This window comes from Melospiza melodia, chromosome 2 (assembly GCF_035770615.1).
Source record: "Melospiza melodia melodia isolate bMelMel2 chromosome 2, bMelMel2.pri, whole genome shotgun sequence".
NCBI classification, from domain to species: Eukaryota; Metazoa; Chordata; class Aves; order Passeriformes; family Passerellidae; genus Melospiza; species Melospiza melodia.
Window position 1 is genome coordinate 368,233 of NC_086195.1, and position 25,075 is coordinate 393,307.

At 63.2% G+C, this 25,075-nt stretch overlaps 3 protein-coding genes and 2 non-coding genes across 5 annotated transcripts; all 5 read left to right on the forward strand.

Annotated features, from left to right (window-relative positions):
• Window positions 1-138: 138 nt before the first annotated feature.
• On the forward strand, window positions 139-8,572 carry FHIP1B (FHF complex subunit HOOK interacting protein 1B). Its single transcript, XM_063179892.1, has 13 exons — window positions 139-174; window positions 1,724-1,985; window positions 2,064-2,312; window positions 2,675-3,061; window positions 3,619-3,777; window positions 3,857-3,943; window positions 4,059-4,226; window positions 4,397-4,476; window positions 4,663-4,835; window positions 5,477-6,421; window positions 6,489-6,667; window positions 6,948-7,110; window positions 8,222-8,572. Exons 2-13 carry the CDS (start codon window positions 1,848-1,850, stop codon window positions 8,491-8,493), a joined length of 3,000 nt encoding a protein of 999 aa, XP_063035962.1. The 5' UTR covers window positions 139-174; window positions 1,724-1,847; the 3' UTR covers window positions 8,494-8,572.
• Window positions 8,573-10,383: 1,811 nt separating this feature from the next.
• Window positions 10,384-12,518, forward strand: RPS11 (ribosomal protein S11). Its single transcript, XM_063179902.1, has 5 exons — window positions 10,384-10,467; window positions 11,193-11,324; window positions 11,498-11,573; window positions 11,985-12,114; window positions 12,360-12,518. The coding sequence occupies exons 1-5, from the start codon at window positions 10,453-10,455 to the stop codon at window positions 12,481-12,483; spliced, it is 477 nt and encodes a 158-aa protein (XP_063035972.1). The 5' UTR covers window positions 10,384-10,452; the 3' UTR covers window positions 12,484-12,518.
• Window positions 11,657-11,740, forward strand: LOC134415282 (small nucleolar RNA SNORD35). Its single transcript, XR_010027016.1, has one exon. It is a non-coding gene; the product is annotated as a small nucleolar RNA SNORD35 (small nucleolar RNA).
• On the forward strand, window positions 12,184-12,273 carry LOC134415283 (small nucleolar RNA SNORD35). Its single transcript, XR_010027017.1, has one exon. It is a non-coding gene; the product is annotated as a small nucleolar RNA SNORD35 (small nucleolar RNA).
• A 195-nt stretch (window positions 12,519-12,713) lies between the features above and the next one.
• LOC134431439 (olfactory receptor 52B2-like) lies at window positions 12,714-24,209 on the forward strand. The gene is made up of 3 exons (XM_063179450.1): window positions 12,714-13,202; window positions 18,753-18,848; window positions 23,219-24,209. Exon 3 carries the CDS (start codon window positions 23,256-23,258, stop codon window positions 24,207-24,209), a length of 954 nt encoding a protein of 317 aa, XP_063035520.1. The 5' UTR covers window positions 12,714-13,202; window positions 18,753-18,848; window positions 23,219-23,255.
• Window positions 24,210-25,075: the final 866 nt, after the last annotated feature.

Sequence of the window (25,075 nt, forward strand, 5' to 3'; positions counted from 1 at the left end):
GTCCGGGCGGGCCGCAGTGTCAGGGGCGAGGGGCCCCGTCCTGCGGAGGCCCGCGGGGTGCCGGGGGTCCGGGGGTGCCGGGGGGTCCCGGGGTCCCGGCCCCGCGCCCGACGCCTCCTGTGCCCTCCCCAGGTGCGGCGCTGACGGGACGGGACCGCCGCGACCTTGACCCAGGTAGGCGGCCCGGCCCCGCGGCATGCAGGGGCCCCGCTACGGGTGACCCCGGAGCCCGAGGGCGTCCCGGTTCCTGCCGTGGTGCCGGTGCTCCGCGGCTCCGGGACTGAGGATGCCCGAGTGAGCAGCGCCTTCCGCCGGCTGGGGTGTCGCGGCCCGGGGCTGTGATAGCCCCTCGCCTCACCCGCACCGCCCTGGCGGCCCCTCGGTGACCCCCGCACGGTGCTTCGGTTCCCGGGTGCACGGGCCAGGCCGGCGCTCATCGCCCACAACCTCCTGGCACTGGGAGCCATCCTCTGCCCATGGTGGCCGTGCCCCGGTGGCCCTGTCCCTGCCCTGGTGGCACCTGGTGTCCCTGTGCCCTCGGTGTCCTGCCTGCAGTGGCCCTGTCCCTGCCCTGGTGGCCCCTGATCACCCCCAGTACTCTGGGTACTTGCTGCCTGGGCAGGTGCTCTCCCACCTCAGCCGGTCCTGGTGACACTGGGGTGACACTGGGGTGGAGCCACGGCCCTGTGCTGTGCCCCAGTGGCTGGGTGCTGTGGCATGTGACAGGCACAGCCAGCTTGGGGTGAGGGGCACTGGTACAGGACAGGAGTGGTGGCAGCGGGCGCCCCTGTCCCAGCAGCACGGCTCTGGCCGTGTGTCACACAGCTCCCTGTGCAGGACACCACGCTGTGGCCTTTGCCTCTGTTCCTGCAGGGCTGCAGTGCTGGTGGCAGGGCTGGCACTGCCCTGGCATTCAGTGGCTCTAACTTTAGCAGCCACACGAGCGCTGGCTGTGGGTGGGACGGGCTGAGCGGGGTATAAATAGACAGGCCCTGCCTGTGCTGTGTCCCACTGCCCCAGCTTCAGCCACTTTCCCTTCCTGCCTCTGTGGTTTGGGGCGTCTTTAATGGCTCTTTCACTTCCCCAAGCGCCGTGTAAGGGCTGTGGCACTGCCTCTCAAAGCCACTGCCCTCCCCACGAGCTGATGGGGACCTGGGGGGCCCCTCTGGTGTCTCTGTGGTGTCTCTGTGCCCCTGGCACACCGGGGCTGTGGCTCTGGGGCTCAGTGCTGGTGCCTGCGGTGGCAGTGCTGGTGCTGGGGCACGGGGCACTATAAATATCCTGGCAGCGCTGCCGTGGGTGCTGCTGAGCAGGGGGTGGGCAGCTGTCCCAGCTGTCCTGGTGTCCCCGTGGCTGCTGGGCACGCCCCACACCCATGCTGGGCCAGTTCCTAGTTTAAAGTCCAGTCCTGGGTGTGAGCAGGGCTGGGATCCAGAGTCCTGCAGCCACCGCTGCGCGGCACGCTTGCCCGGCCCAGTTCCCACTGCTGTCCCTCCTGCCTGCCTTTCCTCTCGATTGCCTTCCTTTCCTCCTGACTTCCTTCCTTCCTGGTTTCCCTCCTCTTCCCCTTTCTGCTTCCCTCCCTGCTGCTGGCCGTGGTTGGGCTGGGTGAGGTTGGGTTGGGTGAGGTTGGGCTGGCCATGGTTGGGCCGGGTGAGGTCGGGCTGGCCGTGGCTGGGCCGGCCGTGTTGGGCCGGGCTCTCTGATGCCCCTGTCCCTGCAGCCCGCTGGCAGCAGCATGGAGACAGGCCCCTGGCCCCCCGCCCGCTGCGCCGTGCCCCTGCGGTGGTGCCAGGCCGCGTGCAGCCCGGCTGGGGCGCCCCGGTGCCGCGCGTGACCCCGTGCCCATGGAGAGGATGAGCTGGCTGAGCAAGCTGACCCCACGGGCGGGCGGGCAGCGAGCCCCCCGCAGCGCCAGCCTGCAGCCCCCCGTCACCGCCGACCCCGAGACCTGCCTCATGGTCTTCAAGAACCACTGGGCGCAGGTGAGCGGGGCTGGGGGCGGCGAGGATCCCCGACCCTGCGGCCCCCGGCGCCCACTGCTGCCCCTCTCCCTCCCGCAGGTGCTGCGGATCCTGGAGCGGCGCGGGAGCAAACCGGCCCCCGACGACCTCAGCGCCGTCCGCAACAACACCTACCAGATGCTGAACCTGCTGGCTGAGGACCGGCCCTGGGGGGACGGGGACAAGGACAGGGCACAGGGGGACGGGGACATGGCCTGCGGGCCCATCCTGGAGTTTGTGGCTGCTGAGAACCTGCTGGAGCGGCTCCTGTGCTGGCATCTGCAGGGCGACTTCACAGAGGAGAGGAAGGTCTGAGTGAGGGCTCTGCACTGCTGGGGGGTTTCTGGGGACCTTGGGTCCGGCTGGATCCCAAGGGTGAAGGTGCTGGGTTGGGGGTCAGCCAGGCCAAGGGTAGGGCACTGTCCCATGGCAAGTTCAGGTTGGGTTGGGGTTGAGACTGCCCGAGCCATCCTGAAAACTCTGTGGTGCTGGAGGAAGTTCCTCATGGAAGGAATTCCCAGATGGCGCAGGGCAGTGCTGGGATCCCCAGCCCTGGGGGCTTTCACAGCCACGTGGATGTGGCACCTGGGGCCGAGGCTGAGCGGGCTGGGTCGTGCTGGATGAGCAGCAGGCCCGGGTGGTCTCTGTACCTTTGCTGTGCCCGTGTGCAGGTGGAGCAGCTGAAGCTGTACGAGATGCTGATCAGCCAGGCCCGGCAGCCCCTGCTGCGGCACAAGCCGGTGCTGACGCCGCTGCTGCGCCTGCTGAGCGTGTGCGCCGAGCCCGCCTCGGCCCCGCTGGAGAACAGCCTGGTGCTGCTGCTCAACCAGCTCTGCGTCTCCGTGGCGCGCGAGCCCGCCATCCTGGAGCTCTTCTTCCACAGCCACACGGACCAGGGCCCCGCCAACCTCATCATCTTCTCGCTCCTCATCCCCTTCATCCACCACGAGGGCGCGCGGGGCCAGCAGGCACGGGACGCGCTGCTGCTCATCATGGCCATGTCGGCCAGCAACCGCGCCGTGGCCCAGTCCATCACCGACAACTCCTACTTCTGCCCGGTATGGATCCTCCTGGGGCAGCGTTCCCCTCCTGGGGCAGCCTTCCCCTCCCCAGGACTGTGCTGGGATCCTGCACTGCTGGCACAGGGTTGGGCAAGAGCCATGGACAGGCCTAGAGGGAAAAGTCCTGCCCTGGCCTGGGGATGGTGGGGGGCAGGGCTGGGGATTATGAGGGACTTGGGAATGATGGAAGCTGAGTGACAGAGAGCTTGCAAATGATAGAGGGCTTGGAGATGGTGGGGGGTCTGGGGGTGATGGAAGGTCTGCAAGTGATGGGGGGCTTGGAGGTGATGGAGTAGCCTGGAGACGATGGAGGGCTTGGGGATGAGGGGCCTGGGAGCAGGGTGCTTGGAGATGATGGGGGGACTTGGTGGTGATGGGAGGCTTGGGGACGGTGGAGGGCCCAGTGCAGTGGTGGATGCAGGGCCCAGCCCAGCTGCCCTGCCTGGAGCGCTGCAGTGGGGCAGGTCTGTGGGGCAGGCTCCTGGGCTCTGGGGAGGGCTGGCGGGGTGCAGCGGCCGGAGGGGCTGCGGGGCAGCAGAGCACATGTGTTCCAGGTGCTGGCCACGGGCCTGAGCGCCCTGTACTCCTCCCTGCCCCGCAAGATCGAGGTGCGAGGGGACGACTGGCACTTCCTGCGGCGCGAGGACTGGATCGGCGTCTCCTCCCTCGTGCTCTTCATGAACTCGCTCGAGTTCTGCAACGCCGTCATCCAGGTGGGGCTGAGGGGCTGCGAGGGGCCGAGAGGGGCTCCCAGCCCCACAGGGGCTGCCTGACGCCCCTGCGGCCCCTCAGGTCGCCCACCCGCTGGTGCAGAAGCAGTTGGTGGATTACGTCCACAACGGGTTCCTTGTGCCCGTCATGGGGCCGGCGCTGCACAAGGTGAGGGGCCCCCGGCAGCAGGGGTGGGATGGGGGTCTCCTGCCCATGCCACTGCCCCTGCGGGTGGGCAGGGCCCCGTGGTGCCCGTCCCCAGCTGCCCGTGCCCCTCGTGCAGACCTCGGTGGAGGAGATGATTGCGAGCACGGCGTACCTGGACCTGTTCCTGCGCAGCGTCAGCGAGACGGCGCTGCTGAAAACCTTCCTGCGCTTCGTGCTGCTGCACCGGCACGACAACACCACCATCCTGGACACGCTGGTGGGCCGCATCAACAGCAACTCCCGGGTGAGCCCCGTGCCCCCTGGGCCCCCCAGCACCCTGTCATCATCCTTATCCCATCCCCAGTGTCCCCATCCCTGTGCCATTCCCATCCCCTTCCCCTGTCCTGCCATGGGGTGGGTGGCACTGCCCCCTGCCCGCTCTGCTGCCCCTCTGACACCTTGCACTGTCCCCAGCTGTGCATGGTGTCCCTGAGCCTCTTCCGGACGCTGCTCAGCCTCAACTGCGAGGATGTGATGCTGCAGCTGGTGCTCAGGTGAGGGAGTGAGATCATCTGCTGCTGGCCCACTCTGGGGCTCCTCTGGGATGGGCCTGGGGTGTTGTCCCAGGTGGGCATGCAGATGTGAGGCAGCCACGTCATCTGCCCCACTGTGAAGGGGCTGGGGTCCTGTGCAGGGTCCCCGTGTGTCCCCTGCAGCTGCCCTGTGCCACCTGCCCGCAGGTACCTGCTGCCCTGCAGCCACGTGATGCTGAGCCAGAAGCGGGCGGTGCGGGACCTGGACATCTACGGGAAGACAGCGGCCAAGTTCCTGTCCCTGATCCCGCGCTGCTGCCGGCCCGAGAGCCCCCCGCCGCCCCGCGACCGGGACGAGGAGCCCCCTGCCCGGGCCAGGGGTACGCCACTGCGGCCCTCAGAGACCCCCACGGCCTCCCCGTGGCCCCTTGGATCCTGTACCAGCACTGAGCCCTCTCCCAGGGTCCCTGCAGCCCCTCAGACTCCTTTCCTACCCTGGCTTGGCACTGAGCTGTCCCATGCTGTCCCTGTGGCCCTTAGACCCCATCCCCCTCCTGGCTTGATGTGGGGCCCTCTCCTGGGGTCTCCATGGCCACTTGTAACCCATCCCTGCTCCAACTTGTTGATGGTCCCAGCTGTGCCATCCCTATGGCCCCCTCAAACCGTGGCCCATCCTATCCCATTGCTGAGCTCTGCCTTGCTGTCCCCTTGGACTCTGTCCCAGCTCAGCGCTGAGCCCCTGGTGCCATCCCTGTGGCAGCTTGAGCCCCATCCCACCCCATCCTGCCACAGTCCCCCGTGCCGTGCCATGCCATGCCATGCCATCCCCCCACATACCCGAGCCTGTCCTGGCACTGGGCTCTCCTGTGCCACCTCTGCAGCCGCTGGGACCTCGTTCCTCCGCCAGCTGAGCCTTGTGCCACCACCCCTGTGGCACCTGGAATTCCCCCAGCCCCAGCCTGGTGTTGACTCCCGGTGCTGACCCCCGTGCTGACCCCGGTGCTGCCCCGTGTCCCCGCAGGCCACGGCAGCCCCGGCGCAGACGCGCCCCCGGCCCCGAAGCCCTCGACGCCGTCGCGCCTGTCGTTCTTCATGCGCCAGGCCAGCGGCGCGGCGCCCGCCGAGGCCGCGGCCCCCCGCTCGCCCGGGCCCCCCGCGGGCAGCCCGGCCCGGCCCGGGCCCCGGGACGAGGTGGCCGAGCTGGACAGGAACTACCTGGAGTACTTGCGGGACGCGCGGCACAGCATCGACCGCTGCGCCTGGGCCTGCCGCGTGTGGTCGGCGCCCTACGACGGCGAGGAGCCGCGCGCCCCCGAGCCCGAGAGCCCCCCGGGCCGGCCCCCCGGGCCCCCCACGCCACGGACTAAGAAGCGGGGGCTGCCCGAGGAGGGGGCGCGGGAGGCGCCGGGGGGGGCCCTGGGGGGCGACGAGCCGCGGGCGGGGGGGCCCGGCCCCGAGCCCCGCGAGGGGGGGACGCTGCTGAACGGGGCGCACGGCGCGGCCGAGCCGGGGCGGCCCGAGGGGGACGTGGCCGTCAAGAAGGTGCGCCGCAGCCCGCAGGGCGAGGGGGACGGCGGCGGGGGCGCTCCGAACGGGGCCGCTGGGGCGCGGCCGCCCGGCTGGGAGCCCCTGCCCTCGGTGGACTCGCTGCTGGAGGAGCTGCTGGCCCGCGTGCCCGCCGAGCCCCCGGGCGCCGGCGTCTCCATCGAGACCTTCACTGAGGAGCTGCGGGAGATCGAGGCCGAGATGCAGAACGGGGGCGTGGGGGGCGCCCCGGCCGCCCCCACGGAGCCCCCCGAGCCGCCCCTGTCCCACGAGGAGGAGGAGGCCTTCGCCAGCTTCGCCGCGCTGCCCGAGGGGGACGCGGGCCCCGGGCGGGCGCCGCCGCGGCCCCCGGACCCCCTGGCGCAGGTGGTGGCCAGCCCGCCGCGGGCGGTGGGGCCGCCCCCCAGCCAGCCCTTCACAGGTGGGCACGGGGGCACGGCAGGGCCCCGGCTCCCTGCGGGCCCTGCCTGACCCCGCCGTGTCCCCAGGCCCCTTCGTGTCGGTGCTCTTCGGGAAGCTGGAGAACATGCCCCACAACTCGCTCTATGTCAACTTCCTGCTGACCGGGCTGGTGGCCCAGCTGGCCTGCTACCCCCAGCCCCTGCTGCGCTCCTTCCTGCTCAACACCAACATGGTCTTCCAGCCCAGCGTCAAATCCCTGCTCCAGGTATGGCCCCTGGGGAGCCCCTGCCCTCATGGAGTCACGGGAGGGTGGTGGAAAGGCTTTTAACCCTTTTTAACCCCAAGATTGCTGAGTTTGCCCTGTGCTGCCCAGCCCACCCCTGCCCCACGTCCCCCATGGCTGGAACCCCCTCTGGATCCCCTGTTACTGCAGAGACCCCCCCCCCCCCCCCCCCATTCCTGTTGGGGTACCCTGTGCTGAAGGGAACACCCCATCTGATGGGGACCCCTGTTCCTGTGGGGACCCCCGTGCTGTGGTCCTGCAGGTGCTGGGCTCGGTGAAGAACAAGATCGAGAGCTTCGCTGCCACTCAAGAGGATTTCCCAGCGCTGCTCTTCAAGGCCAAGAAGTACCTGATTGCCCGGGGGCGGCTGGACTGGGCCGAGGGGCCCGGGGCTGTCCCGGCCCTGCGGCGCACCGACACTCTGGGTGAGGACATGGCTGGGGCTGGGGCCCTGGCTGCGGGGCTGGGGGCTGCCTGGGGGGCTGCGAGTTCTGCAGGCAGCTGGGACAGGCATGTGGGGCTGGGGGCTGTACACTGTGTTAAACAAGGAGCTGGGGGCTGCCCTGTGTGTTGCCCGGGGTCTGGGGTCTGCACAGTGTGTAGTGCAGGGGCTGAGGGCTGCATGGCAGGGCTGGGGTCTGCACAACAGGCTGCACTGTGCAAGGGGCTGGTTGGTGGCTGGTGGGGTGGGCTGGGGGTTGCTTTGGCAGTCTGGTGTGTGGGTGGGGTGAGGGGTCTATGCAGGGACTGGGGAGGGGGCCTGGGGGTTGTGTGTTGTGTGATAAGGAGGGTTGGAGATGGGGGAGCTGAGGGCTGCACTGGGGGCTGGGTGCCGTCCCCTCTGTGTGTGTGCACAGCCACGAGCTGTCCCTGGGCTCCGGGCTGGGGTCTGGGCTGGGGGCTGCGCTGGGGGCTGTGCTGTGTGTCCCTGTCCCCCAGCCCCTGTCCCTGACCCCCCGTGCCCCCAGCCCGCAGCCGGAAGCCGTCCCTGGGGTCTGGGCTGGGGGCTGTGTGCCTGGGCTAGGGTCTGTGCTGTGTGTCCCTGTCCCCCAGCCCCTGTCCCTGACCCCCTGCACACCCCAGCCCGCAGCCGGAAGCTGTCCCTGGGGTCTGGGCTGGGGGCTGCACTGTGTGCCCGGGCTGGGGGCTGCGCTGGGGGCTGTGCTGTGTGTCCCTGTGCCCCAGCCCCTGTCCCTGACCTCCCGTGCCCCCAGCCCGCAGCCGGAAGCCATCCCCAGGGTCCGGGCTGGGGGCTGTGCTGTGTGTCCCTGTGCCCCAGCCCCTGTCCCTGACCCCCCGTGCCCCCAGCCCGCAGCCGGAAGCCGTCCCTGGGGTCTGGGCTGGGGGCTGTGTGCCCGGGCTGGGGGCTGTGCTGTGTGTCCCTGTGCCCCAGCCCCTGTCCCTGACCCCCCGTGCCCCCAGCCCGCAGCCGGAAGCCGTCCCTGGGGTCTGGGCTGGGGGCTGTGTGCCCGGGCTGGGGGCTGTGCTGTGTGTCCCTGTCCCCCAGCCCCTGTCCCTGACCCCCCGTGCCCCCAGCCCGCAGCCGGAAGCCGTCCCTGGGGGAGCTGCTGCTGCGGCACGCCAACAGCCCGACGCGGGCGCGGCAGGCGGCGCAGCTGGCGCTGCAGGGGCTGCGGGACGGGGGGCTGCACCCCCTGGGACCCCCGGCGCGGCACGGCGAGGCCCTGCGAGTGCGCAACGCCGTCTACTGCGCCGTCATCTTCAGCGAGTTCCTCAAGGAGCTGGCCGCCATCGCCCAGGCCCACGCCGTCACCTCGCCGTTCCTCACCGAGCCCCCCGAGGAGTGAGCCCCCTTTTTAACCCGGACCTTTTTAATTTATTGGGGCGGCGCGGGGCCGGGCCGGGGCGCACCGTGGCCGGCCCCGCCGCCGCCGGGGGAGCAGGGCAGGACCCTGGGGAGCCCCGGGGCTCGCAGGGCGGGGGGCGCGGGGCGGGCTGGCTCTGCCCCCTCGGCCCCGCAGGCCGGCCGCTCTCTATGCAAGCCCCGGGGCTGGGCTGGGCGGGCTGTGCATGGGGAGGGCTGTGTGTCTGTGCTGTGTAAACCCTTGGCAATAAAGGGTCTGATTGAGGGCAGCGCCTCCCGGGGCTCTGTGCGGCGCTCGGCGTGGGGGTCCGCCAGGGCCCCCCTGCACAGTGGGGTGACTGTCCTGCTGCTGGCCTGGGACAGCCCTGGCTGCTCCCCCTCGGCTCTGGGGGTCTGGGGGCAGCACAGGCCCTGGCTGAGGCTGTGACTGTCAGGGACAGCAGGCAGCTCGTGGAGCAGGTGCCAGCACTGGTGCCAGCAGGTGCCACCGCAGTTCCCATCCAGCACCAACCCCTGGGGACACCGCCAGGACCCCCTCATGGCCCTCACACAGAGGTTTCCCACTGTTCCTGGGGTGAGGGTGGAGATGCAGATAATTAGGATGGGATGGGGATGAAGATGAGGGTGGGATGGAGCCCCATTGGTGGGGATAGCCAGTGGTGGTATCTCCTGGGGGGTTCTAGGGGTACTGAGCCCTCTGGCCATGGCTCCATTCTGTGTCCCAAACACCCCCTGGCTGTGTGACCTGTGGGAACAGGGACTGGACAATCTCTGGATTTCAGTACTTCATGTCTTTATTCCTGTGAGTTTCTCCAGCTTTTCTCCAGCTGCCCGGGTGCTCCGGGCAGAGTGGGGTGAGCTGTATCCAGCCTTGCCCTAGCAGTGTGCAATGTCAGCCAGCCAGCAAAGGGATACGGAGCCAGCCCGGGCCAGAACCTGGGGGTGCTGCCTGCGTTAGCTGCACTTCCAGCCCTGCAGCTGAGCCTTTTCACAACTGCCAATCCATCTGTGACCAAGTCCCACTCACCTCTTGGGAGTTTTGCCCCACATGAGGTCCTGTCTGTAGTACAGACAGTGCGGCCAGCAAGGCAGGGAAGCGCCCTGTGCCGGCACTGCTGAGGCCACACCTGGAGGGCTGGATCCATCAGTTCAGGAAGGACAGGGAGGGGCTGGAGCCTGTCCAGGGCAGGGGTGGAGATTTCCTGAGGGAGCTGGGAAGGGGCTGCAGAATCCCTGAGGAGCTGGAAGGGGCTGCAGAATCCCTGAGGGAGCTGGAAGGGGCTGCAGAATCCCTGAGGAGCTGGGAAGGGGCTGCAGAATCCCCGAGGAGCTGGAAGGGGCTGCAGAATCCCTGAGGAGCTGGAAGGGGCTGCAGAATCCCTGAGGAGCTGGAAAGGGCTGCAGAATCCCTGAGGGAGCTGGAAGGGGCTGCAGAATCCCTGAGGGAGCTGGGAAGGGGCTGCAGAATCCCTGAGGAGCTGGAAGGGGCTGAGGCTGGAGCAAAGGAGGCTCAGGGGCCCTCGTGGCTCTGCACAAGTCCCTGCCAGGAGGGCACAGCCGGGGGGGTCGGGCTCTGCTGCCAGGGAACAGGGACAGGAGCAGAGGGAGCGGCCTCAGGCTGGGCCAGGGCAGGCTCAGCTGGGACAGCAGCAGCAATTTGCCCATGGAAAGGGAGCTCAGGCCTTGGCAGGGGCTGCCTGGGGGGGTTTGCAGTGCCCATCCCTGCAGGTGTGCCCTGCAGCCGGCACACGGAGGGCACAGCCGGAGCGCTCGGGGCTCTCGGGCCCCCTCCGCTCCCCTCAGGAACTCCGGGCCCGTTCCCGCCTTTCCGGCCCCGCCGCGGCACCTCGGCCGCGTGACGTCACTTCCTGCCCCTGGCCCCGCCCCGGGTTAACCCGCGCCCCGCGCGCTCCGCGGCCTCTTTCCGGCCGCGCTCGCCAAGATGGCGGACACGCAGGTGGGCGCTGCGCGGGGCCCGCGGGACAGGCCCGGGATAGCCCCGGGGGGACCCTCAGGGGGTGATACCGGCCCAGCGGTGGTGGGGGGCGCGGGGGAGGCGGCCCGGACCGGGGAGGGGCGGCGGGAGGGGCGCTCGGTGCCTTAAGGGCGTGAGGAGGTACTGAGGGGGCGGCGTGGGGGATCTCGGTGTGCAGACCCGTTCCCCGCGGGGGACCCGTTCCCCGGGGTCGGTGGAGCGAAGGGGAGCCGGAATCCCGGAGCCGGCGAGGCCGGGGATGTCTCGATGGGCCGGGGTTTGGGGAGGGGGCGGCTCTCGGTGCTCCGGGATGGCGGGGGAGCACAGAGGGTGCCGCGCTCCGGGGTTCCGGGGCAGCGGAAACCTCCGTGCCCTGGGCTTTACCCAGGGTGGGGGGCATGTTTCGGGGCAGGGGGCGGAGGAGCGGGCGGAATCCCGGTGCCCTACGGGTGCGGGCTAGGGGAGCAGAGCGTTCCGTGCCCGGAGCTCGGGACGGGCCTCGGTGCCCCGAGTTTGGGGGAGGGCAGAGGATCCGGTGTCCCGGGGCTGGGGGGAAGGATGTGGGGGCTCTGGGGTTTTGTGGGGTCTCGGTGCCCCGGGGCCGGGCTCACTCGGTGCTGGGTTCCTCTTGCCGGGGGTCCCGGGGCCCGGCTGCCCCCGGGGCCCGGCTCCCCCCGGTGCTGATCCCCCGTTGCCTCCCCCCGCAGACGGAACGCGCCTACCAGAAGCAGCCGACGATCTTCCAGAACAAGAAGCGGGTGCTTCTGGGTGAGGGAGGCAAGGAGAAGTTGCCCCGCTACTACCGCAATGTGGGGCTGGGCTTCAAGACCCCCAAGGAGGTGAGGGGACTGGGCTGGGGGCTGTGCTGGGATGGCTGGGTGGTGGCCTTGGCAGTGCTGCTTAGACTCGAGGCCTCTGCTGGCTTTCCCCACCTGTGTGTGAGTGCTCTCTGGGCTCTGGTGGCACGTGGGCTGTGTGTGTGTGCCCACCTGACACTCACCTGTCTCTGCAGGCCATCGAGGGCACCTACATCGACAAAAAGTGTCCCTTCACGGGCAACGTCTCCATCCGGGGCCGCATTCTCTCAGGTGAGCTGGAGCCTCCCCGGAGGAGTGCCGGGGCAGGTGTGGGGCAGGTAGCCAAGGCGAGCCAGCCCCGAGGGTCCTGGAGCTGCAAATGATGGCAATCTCACGATGGTCTGCCGAGCCCACGTGGGCATGACGACACTGCCACAAGGCTGTACTGATGCTGTGACAGGACCAGGTGTGCTGGGGGCACGTGGGGTGGGGTGTGGCGCTGTGGGGAGCGTTAGCAGGTGTGTCAGAAGGGTTTGGAGAAGAGCCCGGGTGGGGTTTGTCACAGAAACGGGGAGGCTGTGGGCTGGCACCGAGGGCCGTGAACAAGGGGAGGCTCCTGGAGCTGGTGCCTGTCGCTGCCAGGGGGCACGGGGATCCTGGCAGTGCCCTTGCAGCCCCTCGGGCGCGTGTCCCCTGCTGCAGGTGTGGTGACCAAGATGAAGATGCAGCGCACCATCGTCATCCGCCGCGATTACCTGCACTACATCCGCAAGTACAACCGCTTCGAGAAGCGCCACAAGAACATGTCCGTGCACCTGTCCCCCTGCTTCAGGTGCGTGCTGGCCCTGGGCTGTCCCCACGCCTGGCAGGGACACAGCCTGTCCTCCTGGAGCCTGCCCACAGGTCATGATGTTCAAACTCACGATGGTCTGCAGAGTGCCCCGGCTGAGGGGCTGCTGACAATGCCTCTGGCATCCACTGAACCGGGGGCAGGTTCCAGGCACTGGCTGTGCCAGGAGGAGGCTCTGGGGGCCAGGTGAGCCCCAGGAGCTCCCTGACCCCCAGGTGTCATTGCAGGGACGTGCAGATCGGGGACATCGTGACGGTGGGCGAGTGCCGCCCCCTCAGCAAGACCGTGCGCTTCAACGTGCTCAAGGTGACCAAGGCTGCCGGCACCAAGAAACAGTTCCAGAAGTTCTGACACCTGTGGGAGCAATAAATGTTGGGAAGGTGGAACCCCCTGTGTGTGAGCTCAATGACTTGTGTGTGGTGCAGCCCGGGACCGGTGACGTGTGGGCTCGGCTGTGTGCTGCTGGGCACAGGTCACAGCAGAGGGCTCAGGTGTGTGCTGCTGGGCACAGGTCACAGCACAAGGTGACAGCTCAGGTGTGTGCTGCTGGGCACAGGTCACAGCTCAGGGCTCAGGTGTGTGCTGCTGGGCACAGGTCACAGCACAAGGGGACACTGCAGCTGCTCTTGTCCCCTGCTGTGCCCCAGGTCAGTGTGGTTTGTTCTGGGCTGTGTCTGCCTTCCCAGTGCCGCTGCAGCAGGTGCTGGGTGTGGGTTTGGTAATAACTCAGAGTGTGGAGTGACCTGGTGGTGACAGGGACAGGCCCTGAGGAATGAGGGGTTCAGCAGGAATGAGGGGTTCAGCACTGGTGGCAGCACCTGGGGCGAGCCCTGGCGGTGTCACCTTCACATTGAAGTGTCCAAGGCCAGGTTGGACAGGACCTGAAGCATCCTGTCCCTGCCCATGCCCATGCAGGGGGTGAAACCGGGTGAGCTTTAAAGGTCCCTCAGCCCAAACTGATTCCAGGACCTCTGGCTGCCTCACCTGCTCCAGGTGAGCCCCACACCTTTGGCTGTGGGCTGGAGCGACTCTTCCTGCTCAGGCTCCTGAAGGAAAGCTCTGTGTTTGAGGTAAGTTCACACAATTCCCAGCAAATTCAGATTTTTGGGGCTTGGTGGCATCCGTGGCTGTGTTCCTGGTCCTGCCAGAACCACGGGACTGTGCACTGGAAATCGGAGAGCAGTGCAGCACCAGGGACCTGGTCCAGGGACAAACGAGAGTTTCCAGCTGGCTGGGGGTTTCCTGCTGGTGTCCAGTGCCAGGAGGTGCCAGGGGTGCCCCGGGGCTCATCCCCAGGTGTGCCAGGGGTCCTGGGTTTCCTGAACCTGCTCTCCTGGGGGCTCCCAGAATGGGTTGGGTCCTGCTGCAGGGCCCCCTCACTGTCCAGCTGCAGTCTGTCAGCACTGGGGGTTTGGGAGCACCGGCCTTGTGCAAACCTCATCTGTGATGATTCCTGTGGCAGCTCTGTGCCCTCAGCTGCCCTGGGCTGACCCTTCCTGGGGCCAAAAGCCACTGGGGTTTTTCTCTGAGCCCTGCAGCACTGAGGGTTTGTGCTATTTGTGCTGTTTTTGTGCTGTTTGCCCTCACAGTTCCCCCAGGGCCAGGACACAGCACAGGCTGCTTGGAGCCTGCATCCCCCACACCTCAATCCCCAATTATTTGCTCTTTGGGAGATTATCCCAAGCCTTCATCCCGGAGTGATTAGTCCTCCTCCTGCACTCCCTTAAGCAGATTTGCCTGGCTGATGCGCCTCCCCTGTGAATTGCCCCAGCAGGCTGGTTTTAACCCCAAACTGTGATTTCAGCGGGGCTCTGAGCTGGGGGTGGGCTGTGTCACCCCTGCTGGGAGCTGTGGGGCCCTGCTGCACCCCAGAACTGGCACAGGGACAGCTCATGCTAAAGCTTTCCCTCTTAATCCCTCCTAATCCCTCCTAAACCCTCAGGACATGCTCAGAGCTGCCGCATTTGGGTTTTTCAGGGAGGCAGCTCCCAGCAGTGGTGAGGGGAGTGATTTGTGTCCCTTGGGGACCCCCATTTCTCACAAACAAGGGACCAACCCCTTCCTGTGGCAGGAGTGGGGCACTTTGTCCTTTCCTGCTTTGCCGCAGAGCGGGAACCCTTGGGGCTGTGGGGACCGGAGGGTGCTCTGGCCCAGCAGAGCCAGCCTGGCTGATCCATGGCCCCAAGGAGCTCCAGCCTGGCACAGCCTGGCTGGGCAGAGCCCCAGCCTGGCTGATCCATGGCCCCAAGGAGCTCCAGCCTGGCACAGCCTGGCACAGCAGAGCCAGCCTGGCTGATCCATGGCCCCAAGGAGCTCCAGCCTGGCACAGCCTGGCTGGGCAGAGCCCCAGCCTGGCTGATCCATGGCCCCAAGGAGCTCCAGCCTGGCACAGCCTGGCATGGCAGAGCCCCAGCCTGGCTGATCCATGGCCCCAAGGAGCTCCAGCCTGGCACAGCCTGGCACAGCAGAGCCAGCCTGGCTGATCCATGGCCCCAGGGAGCTCCAGCCTGGCACAGCCTGGCTGGGCAGAGCCCCAGCCTGGCTGATCCATGGCCCCAAGGAGCTCCAGCCTGGCACAGCCTGGCACAGCAGAGCCAGCCTGGCTGATCCATGGCCCCAAGGAGCTCCAGCCTGGCACAGCCTGGCTGGGCAGAGCCCCAGCCTGGCTGATCCATGGCCCCAAGGAGCTCCAGCCTGGCACAGCCTGGCATGGCAGAGCCCCAGCCTGGCTGATCCATGGCCCCAAGGAGCTCCAGCCTGGCACAGCCTGGCACGGCAGAGCCCCAGCCTGGCTGATCCATGGCCCCAAGGAGCTCCAGCCTGGCACAGCCTGGCTGGGCAGAGCCCCAGCCTGGCTGATCCATGGCCCCAAGGAGCTCCAGCCTGGCACAGCCTGGCTGGGCAGAGCCCCAGCCTGGCTGATCCATGACCCCAAGGAGCTCCAGCCTGGCACAGCCTGGCCCAGCAGAGCCAGCCTGGCTGATCCATGGCCCCAAGGAGCTCCAGCCTGGCACAGCCTGGCATGGCAGAGCCCCAGCCTGGCTGATCCATGGCCCCAAGGAGCTCCAGCCTGGCACAGCAGAGCCCCAGCCTGGCTGATCCGTGCCCCAGGAGCTGCTGGCTGTTCCTTTGCCCCGGCCATGGCCCTGCCAGGCTGGAGCAGAGCCCCCATTCCATCCCCTGAGGGCTCACATCGCCAGCCTCATCCCCACCCCGCTCTCTCCAGGCTGGCACATTTGGGAATGAATTCCCCTGCCAGGCAGCCCAGTTACTGTCATTGCCTTTGCCCCAGCTGCCAAAGGGGCCCCTGACCTGATCATTCCCTGTCACAAAGTGGGAATTTGCCCCCCTTGGGCTGACTGTGGCACCTCTGATTGCAGTCCAAAGTTCCCAAAAACAGAGACATCTGTGCATCTAAGGGGCTCCTGATTCCAAGGTGGAGCTCCCCAATTCCAATTTGTCCAAGCTGGGAAGGACCTTAAAATCCACCCAGTGCCACCCCTGCCATGGCAGGGACACCTCCCACTGTCCCCAGTGCCCAGCCTGGCCTTGGGCACTGCCAGGGGTGCAGGGGCAGCCCCAGCTGCAGGGTCCCACGGACACCTGTGTGGTGTTTCCAGGGACCCTGTGGCAGGAAGGAAATGATGAATCTGACTCCATGTTCTTAGAAGGCATATTATTATATTACATTACATTATATATATTATATTATATATATTATATTATTTATTTTTATTGTATTATATTATTTTTATTATATTATACTAAACTATACTCTAGAATAGAGAAAGGATACAGACAGAAGGCTAAAAGATACTAAAGAAAACCTCATGACTCTCTCCAGAGTCTGACACAGCTTGGCTGTAATTGGCCAATGAGTAAAAACAATTCACCCGTTGGATAAACAATCTCCAACCACATTCCAAAGCAGCAAAACACAGGAGAAGCAAATTAGATAATTATTGTTTTCTTCGTTCTCTGAGGCTTCTCAGCTTCCCAGGAGAGCAATCCTGGGCAAAGAGGATTTTTCAGAGAACATGATGGGGACAGCCCCGGTGCCCAGCCCAGCTCCAGGCCCTCAATCCCAGCCTGGGGCAGTGGCAATGGCAATGGCAATGGGCTGGGCTCCTCCTGGAGCTGCAGATCCCTGTCCCCACCTGGGCTGTGGCTGTCCCACCCTGTCGCACTCCACGCCACGGCCATGGCCAGCCAGGCTCCCTCACTCCCCAGAAACCCCCAGAATGTCCCCAGGCTGTTTGTCCTGCTCCCTCTCCTGCCCTGTGGGATGCTCCAGCTCCAGGAGGGCCGGGAGCAGCGCAGGGTCCGTGTGGGGTCAGACACAGAGTGATGGATCCTGCGAGGGACATCAGCCTTTGGGACCTGAACGGGGCAGGGAGGGGACCTGGCACCCCCAGGGACAGGGACAGAGCAGGGCTGGCACTGGGGACACGAGACACCAGATCTAAACCCGTGAAGAGGAGCTGCTGCCAAATGTGCTGGGAGATGGACAGATGTCCCAGGAGATGGCAAATGTCCTCAAGGGGTGGCCAGTGCCCTGAGGAGCTGGCCAGTGTCCTGAGGAGGTGCCAGTGTCCTGAGGAGATCCTGGCTTTGCCAGAGACATGCCACCCCGCGTGGCAGCTGTGGTGTGCCCCGGTGGGCACGGTGCCCAGCAGGTGCTGCCAGGGCTGCTGTGCCCCTGCGGGGAGCAGGGCAGGCGAGGAGCTGCCCCCATCCAAAGGGGGGTGTGCTTGGACCATTCCCTCGCCTGAGGGAACAGGTAAAACCAAGGGGGGCCCTGAGGGCTCCATTGAGCTTCTCAGGGTGTGCCAGCCCTGCCCAGGGGCCGAGCACAGCTCGGTGTCCCTGTCAGCTCCCTGGGTCAGCTCCCTGGGCTGGTCCCTGTCCCTGTCCCTGTCTGAGCCCCTCCTGGCCCCCAGCCCCCGGGGTTCCTGAGATGGGCAGAGCAGACCTGGCCCCGCTGTCAGCCCAGTGCTGAGCTCCTCACCCCACCTGGCCAGGCAGGAGCCCCCTCCCTGCTGCTGCCCGGCCTGTGCCAGGGGTGTCCCGCTGGAATTGTGTCACAGGCACATTTATGAAAAATCCTTTCCTTGGGAGTTTTCCTCCTGAGAAGCCGGGAGGCCTCAGGAACAAAATGCAAACAATGATTATCTGCTGCTGTGGAATGCAACAGGTGCATCTGGGATTGGTCTCATGTGGTTGTTTCTGATTAATGGCCAATCACAGTCAGCTGGCTTGGACAGAGAGCCGAGCCACAAACCTTTGTTATCATTCCTTCCTTTCTATTCCTAGCTTAGCCAGCCTTCTGATGAAATCCTTTCTTCCATTCTTTTAGTATAGTTTTAATGTAATATATATGATAAAATAATAAATCAGCCTTGTGAAACACGGAGTCAGATCCTCGTCTCTTCCCTCATCCATAAGCCCTGTGAGCACCAGCACAGGATTGCTGTTCCTGTGGCTGCCCGCCTGTGCCAGGACAGCTGTCACACAGCACCAGTCAGCAGGGTAATTACATGCCATCATCTGTAATTATGTGTAATTCCAGGCCGTTCTTTGCCGTTTTGGTGACAGTGTGTGCTAGGGTGGGCTCAGCCGTGCTGAGCCAGCCTTTCCCCAGCCAGGGACCCTCCCATGGGGATTCCTGACCTGGCTGTGGCCTGAGACCCCCACGTCCCCCTCACCTCGCTGCCACCCCCTTTGTGTGAGTGACCCTGGGACAGGGTCCTGGCGGCCCTGGCAGGGCGGGGGCACAGCCGGGCTCAGTGCCCCAGAGGGGGTGAAAAACGCCAGTCACTCGGTTTTATAAAATTGTAAAAGTTTAGTAGTAATAAAATGGTTATAAAAGTAGCAATATAATTAGGGTAATAATAATTTGGACAATTTGGATTAGGACAACATGAGACAATAGAAACAAAGAGTTACGGACAGTCTGGGTACCTTTTCTGGGCAAAATAAGCCTGAAAAAGGACCCACATTAACAGAGGATTAATCAGGAGAAATGAACTTCTTCCTGCCTCACTCAGCCCTGGAGACGCCGTCAGGATCCAGAGGAAGAAGCTGACACTGCCCAGACAGAATCCTGTGTTTGAATGGAATTTATGCATCATGGATGAGCTGTATGAATATGCAACAGGTTATTGTTTTTAAGGGTTAATCCTCTGTTAAGGTGGGGCCTTTTTCGGGCTTGTGCTGCCCAGAAAAGGTACCCAGGCTGTCCATAACTCTTTGTTTCTATTGTCTCATATTGCCCTAATCCAAATTGTCCAAATTATTATTACCCTAATTATATTGCTATTTTTATAACCGTTTTATTATCATTAAACTCTTTAAAGTTTTATAAAGAAGTGATTGGTGTTTTTCACAGGCAGAGAGGGCAGTTAATTGAAACAATTAATTAGCTAGATAATTAATTGCCTGCTGCTTCTTCATGAGGCCCTTAATTGTCTAGTTATTTATTTATTTAGCTATTGGCTTGTTTAGTTGTTTATTTAGTTATTCCATAAATTCATTAGTTAATTACCAATGACTTCAATAATTTAGTTATTCTGGAAATTCATTCTTTAATTAGTTAGTATTGTAATGATTTATTTTTTCAGTAAAATCATTATTTCACCAGCCCAATCTCTGTCAACCCAGCAGTGCCAGGAGCCACCACAGAAATAACCAGGGCAGCAACAGGGAAATTCCTGCAGGTTTGTGGAGTCTGAGCCCTGAGTACCCCTTTGTGTCACCTGCCCTGAGCCTCCTCCTCCTCCTGGGCTGGGAATGCCCTGGGCTGAGCCAGCTCTGCCCTGGAACGATGGGAAATGGGGGATTTGGGGTGTGAATTTGGGATGGGAAATGGGGGAATTTGGGGTGTGAAACTGGGATGGGAAATGGGGGATTTTGGGTGTGAAACTGGGATGGGAAATGGGGGATTTTGGGTGTGAATTTGGGATGGGAAATGGGGGATTTGGGTGTGAAACTGGGATGGGAATTGGGGGATTTTGGGTGTGAAATTGGGAAGGGAAATGGGGGATTTTGGGGTGTGAAATTCAGAGCTGGGTATGCCCTGGGGCTGAGACAGCTCTGCTCCTGGAAGGATGGGAATTGGGGGATTTTGGGTGTGAGATTGGGATGGGAAATGGGGGATTTTGGGGTGTGAAATTCAGAGCTGGGTATGCCCTGGGGCTGAGACAGCTCTGCTCCTGGAAGGATGGGAAATGGGGGATTTTGGGTGTGAATTTGGGATGGGAAATGGGGGAATTTGGGTGTGAAACTGGGATGGGAATTGGGGAAATTTGGGGTGTGAAACTGGGATGGGAAATGGGGGATTTGGGTGTGAAATTGGGATGGGAAATGGGGATTTTGGGTGTGAAACTGGGATAGGAATTGGGGAAATTTGGGGTGTGAAGTTGGGATGGGACATGGGGGATTTTGGGTGTGAATTTGGAGGTTTTGGGGTGTGAATTTGGGATGGGAAATGGGAGATTTTGGGTGTGAAATTGGGATGGGAATTGGGGAAATTTGGGGTGTGACACTGGGATGGGAATTGGGGGATTTTGGGGTGTGAAACTGGGATGGGAAATGGGGAATTTGGGGCGTGAAATTCAGAGCTGGGTATGCCCTGGGGCTGAGCCAGCTCTGCTCCTGGAAGGATGGGAAATGGGGGATTTTGGGTGTGAAATTGGGATGGGAAATGGGGGATTTTGGGGTGTGAATTTGGGATGGGAAATGGGGGATTTTGGGTGTGAAATTGGAGCTGGGACTGTCCCATCAGTGCCCATGGGCTGGGGTTAGGGTCAGGGTTGATGATTTAGTGAATTAATCATGATTTTGTGGATCGTTGATGTGATCAATGATCCTCATTGATAATTATAATTGATAATTATAATCAGGATGGTCCATCAGTGCCCATGGGCTAGGGTTAGGGTTAATGATTTTGTGGATTGTTGATTTGATCAATGATCCTCCCGATAATTAAAATTGATAATTGATAATTGATAATTGATAATTGATAATTGATAATTGATAAGTGATAAGTGATAATTGATAATTGATAAGTGATAATTTATAAGTGATAATTATAATCAGGTGGCCCATCAGTGCCCATGGGCAGGGCTGGTGGCAGAGGGGCCCGGCAGCTTGAGGGGATGCTCAGGGAGGTTCCAGCAGTGGAGACAGACCATTTCCACCTGCTGCGGGTGAACTCTCAGACATCCGTTGTGCCCTGGATGCCCGCTGTGCCCATCTCCCGCTCCGCTCCCACAGCCCGGCCCGGTGCCCCAGGAGAGAGGAAAATGCCTGGCAATGCAAATGCGGGAGAGCAGGAAATGCCTCGCCGGCAGCGTTAACCGCAGTTAATGGTTAATGCGCCGGCGATTTAAGCCTGCCCGGGCAGGGGCTGGCGCTGCTGCCGAGGGAGGTGTGCGGGGCGAGGATCGGTACCGGGAGCGGTACCCAGCCCCGGCCGGGCCGCGGCTCCTGTCCCCAGCCGGGGGCTCCTGTCCCCGTCCGGACCCGCCCCGGTGAGTCAGTCCTTCTCCGCCGCACCCCGGGCTCGGGGCGGCGGTTCTGCTGAGGATGCTGAATGTGCCAGAGGAGCAGATGCCCACATTGCTGGCAAGCCTCGCTGAGCCGCTCTGCAGCCCTGGGGACGCGCCCGGGCTGATCGAGTCCCTGCTCTGCCCCGCGCTGCTCCATCCTCCCACCCGGGTGACTCGGGTCTGCGGGTGGGACAGGCGACTGCGCAAATATTTGCCGTGAGCTGAAGGTCCTTTCTGGCCCGAGCCGTGTTCTCTGTGGGCTTTTGGTTCAGGGAGCTGAGAGTCCTTAATGGAAGCACTTAGAAATGCAAACACCTCCGGCTCGGGTACCTGCTGCTTGCGAGGAAAGCAAATCTGGCTGCAGGCAGGGAAAGGTTTACCTTTGGTCCGAATCCAAGTGGTTTTCCTCCATCCCAGCCCTGGCCTGGAGCTTTCCTGATGTGCGATGGGGTTCACACAGGGGTGAGATGGGGGAAGCTCACAGACCCAGCAGTGCTGTGGTGGGATCTCCTCTCCTCGCAGCCCTTCCCATGGCAGGAGGATTTGCAGCTTGGCTGGTCTGCGTTATTCACATCTCCAGAGATGCCCTCAGGCCATCAGTCATGGGACAGTGCTTGCAGGTGGGGACAGGGGGGCTCCCAGCGCTTCAGGAGCCGGGAAAACCGAGCTGAGAGCCTGGAGGGGCTGCAGGGCCAGGAAAACCGAGCTGAGAGCCTGGAGGGGCTGCAGAGCCAGGAAAACCGAGCTGAGAGCCTGGAGGGGCTGCAGGGCCAGGGAAACCGAGCTGAGAGCCTGGAGGGGCTGCAGAGCCAGGAAAACCGAGCTGAGAGCCTGGAGGGGCTGCAGGGCCAGCATCCGTGCAGAGCTCTGCGTTTGGGGTGTCTCCCTGGGCTGTTTCTGCTCCAGGCCAGAACTCCTTTGTCCAGGGGTCACCCTGTGCAGTCCACCATGTCTCTGCCCCTCTTAGTGAAGGAGTGGAAAAGGAATGAAGCAAAAGGAGGAAAAGAAAGGGCTCCCTCTGCTCCACGCCAGGCTGGGAGGGCTGGGGCTGTTCAGGCTGTCCAAGGTGACCCTGGACCCCTTGCAGAGCCCCAAGGGGCTCCCAGTGAGAATGTAATGGGTGGCACAGCCCTCAGAGGCGCAGCTGGGTGTCAGTCACACCCCGGACACTGCCCAGCATCGGCACTGGGCAAGGATTTATTCCTGTGTTTGGGTTTTACAGGGAACTTTGGTGTGAGCAGGGTGAGGAATGCGTCATTCCACCTCGCTGGAGGAGCCTGGAGTGCCACCACAGGCACAGCTCTGTGTGTGCTCACAGATGGAGCCGCTGGCTGGGCAGGCTGACTTTATGGCTGTTTCTGTGACTTTCACAAGGGTTTTGTGGCAGTGGATAAAGCAGAGCTGGGAAAAGGCCTGGCCTGTTGAGCAGTGGCAGAGCAGAGATGTTTTCCTTCCAGCCACACCTGGCAGGGCTGGCAGTGTGACAGCGTTCACAGGGGTCTGAGGATGAGGGAGGAGACGAGGATCTGACTCCATGTTTCAGAAGGCTGATTTATTATTTTATGTTATATATTACATTAAAACTATAGTAAAAGAGTAGAAGAAAGGATTTCATCAGAAGGCTAGCCAAGAATAGAAAAGGAAAGAATGAATAACAAAGGCTTGTGTCTCAGACAGAGTCCAAGCCAGCTGGCTGTGATTGGCCATTAAATAGAAACAACCACATGAGACCAATCACAGATGCACCTGTTGCATTCCACAGCAGCAGATAACCATTGTTTGCATTTTGCTCCTGAGGCCTCCCAGCTTCTCAGGAGGAAAAATCCTAAGGAAAGGGTTTTTCAGAAAATATCATGGTTACATGGCAAGACAAGCAGGGTCCTTTGTAGAGAGCGCAGCGAGGGAGGGCAGGTCTTGGGGCAGAAGGCAGGAGCCTTGTCACCTGTGTCCTGCTTTGCAGCACCTCTCAGGTGCCACGGGCAAGGCCAGGCTCACAGGGTGGTTTGTCCCTTCTCCTTTTCAGCATCTCTCAGGTGCCATGGGCAAGGCCAGGCTCACAGGGTGGTTTGTCCCTTCTCCTCTGCAGCTTCTGTCAAGTGCCACGGGCAAAGCCAGGCTCACAGGGTGGTTTATCCTTCCTCATTTGCAGCACCTCTCAGGTGCCACGGGCAAGGCCAGGCTCACAGGGTGGTTTGTCCCTTCTCCTTTTCAGCACCTCTCAGGTGCCACGGGGTCACGGGCAAGGCCAGGCTCACAGGGTGGTTTATCCCTTCTCCTTTTCAGCACCTCTCAGGTGCCATGGGCAAGGCCAGGCTCACAGGGTGGTTTGTCCCTTCTCCTTTTCAGCACCTCTCAGGTGCCACGGGCAAGGCCAGGCTCACAGGGTGGTTTATCCCTTCTCCTTTTCAGCACCTCTCAGGTGCCATGGGCAAGGCCAGGCTCACAGGGTGGTTTATCCCTTCTCCTTTTCAGCACCTCTCAGGTGCCATGGGCAAGGCCAGGCTCACAGGGTGGTTTGTCCCTTCTCCTTCCTGCAGAGAGCCGGGTCAGGCCGGGGCTGAGCCTGGGAGCGCCATGTACGAGCTCAACGAGAGCAGCTTCGACCCCATCACCTTCGTGCTGACGGGCATCCCGGGCATGGAGGAGTCCCACATCTGGATCTCCGTGCCCTTCTGCCTGATGTACCTCACCGCCGTGCTCAGCAACCTGCTGCTCCTCTTCCTCATCGCCACGGACCGCAGCCTGCACGAGCCCATGTACCTGTTCCTGGCCATGCTGGCCCTCTCGGACCTGCTGCTGTCCACCGCCACCGTGCCCAAGATGCTGGCCATCTTCTGGTTCGGCGCCCGGGAGATCTCCTTCGACGCCTGCATGGCACAGATGTTCTTCACGCACTTCAGCTTCATCGTGGAGTCCTCGGTGCTGCTGGCCATGGCCTTCGACCGCTACGTGGCCGTGTGCGCCCCGCTGCGCTACGGGGCCCTGCTGACGCCCTCGGCCATCGCCAAGGTGGCGGCGGCCGCCGTGGCCCGCGGGCTGTGCATCATGTGCCCGCCCATCTTCCTGCTGAAGCGCCTGCCCTACTGCGGGCACAATGTCATGCCCCACACCTACTGCGAGCACATGGGCGTCGCGCGCCTGGCCTGCGCCGACATCCGCGCCAACGTCTGGTACGGGCTCACCACGGCGCTGCTCTCCTCGGGCCTGGACGTGGTGCTCATCGCCGCCTCCTACGCGCTCATCCTCCGCGCCGTGTTCCGCCTGCCCACCCGCGAGGCGCGCCGCAAAGCCCTCGGCACCTGCGGCTCCCACCTCTGCGTCATCCTCATGTTCTACGTGCCCGCCTTCTTCTCCTTCCTGACGCACCGCTTCGGCCGCCACGTGCCCGGGCAGGTGCACATCCTGCTGGCCAACCTCTACGTGGTGGTGCCGCCCATGCTCAACCCCATCGTCTACGGCGCGAGGACGCGGCAGATCCGCGAGCGCGTGGCCCGCCTGCTGTGCCCTGCCCGCGGGCACGGCTGCTGACCCGCAGGGACCTGCAGCGGGACGGAACACGAGTAAACACAGGCAGTACAGGATGTGATCTTACCCCCTAAAGGGTTGCAGCTGAGCCAATCACTGAGGGTTAGGAGCAGGCCTGATGTTAACAGGCCACACCTGTAGCAAATAAGAATGTTATAAAAGAGTGGATTGGTTGGTTGAGGGGAGCTGGAGTCAGTTGGCTGCTGTGAGGACAAGGAAGAGTCAGAGCTGGAGGAGCTGCCTACAAGGAACACCAAGGAGGCACAAAACTCTAGCGATATGGAGCCCTTGCAATGTAATGACAATAATGACAATAGAACTCTTGTGCTAGATGTGGCAGCAGGGATGGGTGTGGGATGGCTCTGGGTGTGCCATGGCTCTGGGATGGGGCATGGCTCTGGGGTGAGGGATGGTTCTGGGATGGAGAGCAGCACCAAGGCAGCAGCACGGCCGGGCCTGGAGGAGCCAGCCTTGCCCAAGGGCTTCCAGGGAAGCTGGAGGTGTTGGGCTTTCTGGAAACGTGGGCCTGGCTCGTCAGCGCCTCCGCTGCTGCTGGTTTCTGCTGGAGCTGCCTCCCCTGGGTTTCCTTCACTGGCACAGCCTGGGCAGGCTCAGCTGGGAAGCATCCAGGCACTCAGGCCTGCTGACTCGCTGTCACCTGCAGCAGCGGGTGCGTTTGCTGCCCTACAGCCTCATTCCTGCCTGTTCCTTCACCTTTCCAACAACAGAGACACACCACGGACACCGTGCTGGTCGCCAGATGGAGCGTGGCACACCAAGCACGGCTGGACGGGCCCCACAGTGCCCACCATGGCACAGAGGGGATCGCCCTCCTGCCCTCACTGCTGACATTGCTGCTGCTGAAGGTG

Bases quoted from the DNA above. Each gene is read 5' to 3' on its own strand.
- RPS11 (XM_063179902.1), top strand. The intron at 11,574-11,984 runs GTGAGCTGGAGC...CCCCTGCTGCAG, and splicing joins CCGGGGCCGCATTCTCTCAG to GTGTGGTGACCAAGATGAAG. The intron at 12,115-12,359 runs GTGCGTGCTGGC...GTGTCATTGCAG, and splicing joins CACCTGTCCCCCTGCTTCAG to GGACGTGCAGATCGGGGACA.
- LOC134431439 (XM_063179450.1), top strand. From the start codon at position 23,256: ATGTACGAGCTCAACGAGAGCAGCTTCGACCCCATCACCTTCGTGCTG.
- FHIP1B (XM_063179892.1), top strand. From the start codon at position 1,848: ATGGAGAGGATGAGCTGGCTGAGCAAGCTGACCCCACGGGCGGGCGGG. The intron at 2,313-2,674 runs GTCTGAGTGAGG...GCCCGTGTGCAG, and splicing joins ACTTCACAGAGGAGAGGAAG to GTGGAGCAGCTGAAGCTGTA. The intron at 4,227-4,396 runs GTGAGCCCCGTG...CACTGTCCCCAG, and splicing joins GCATCAACAGCAACTCCCGG to CTGTGCATGGTGTCCCTGAG.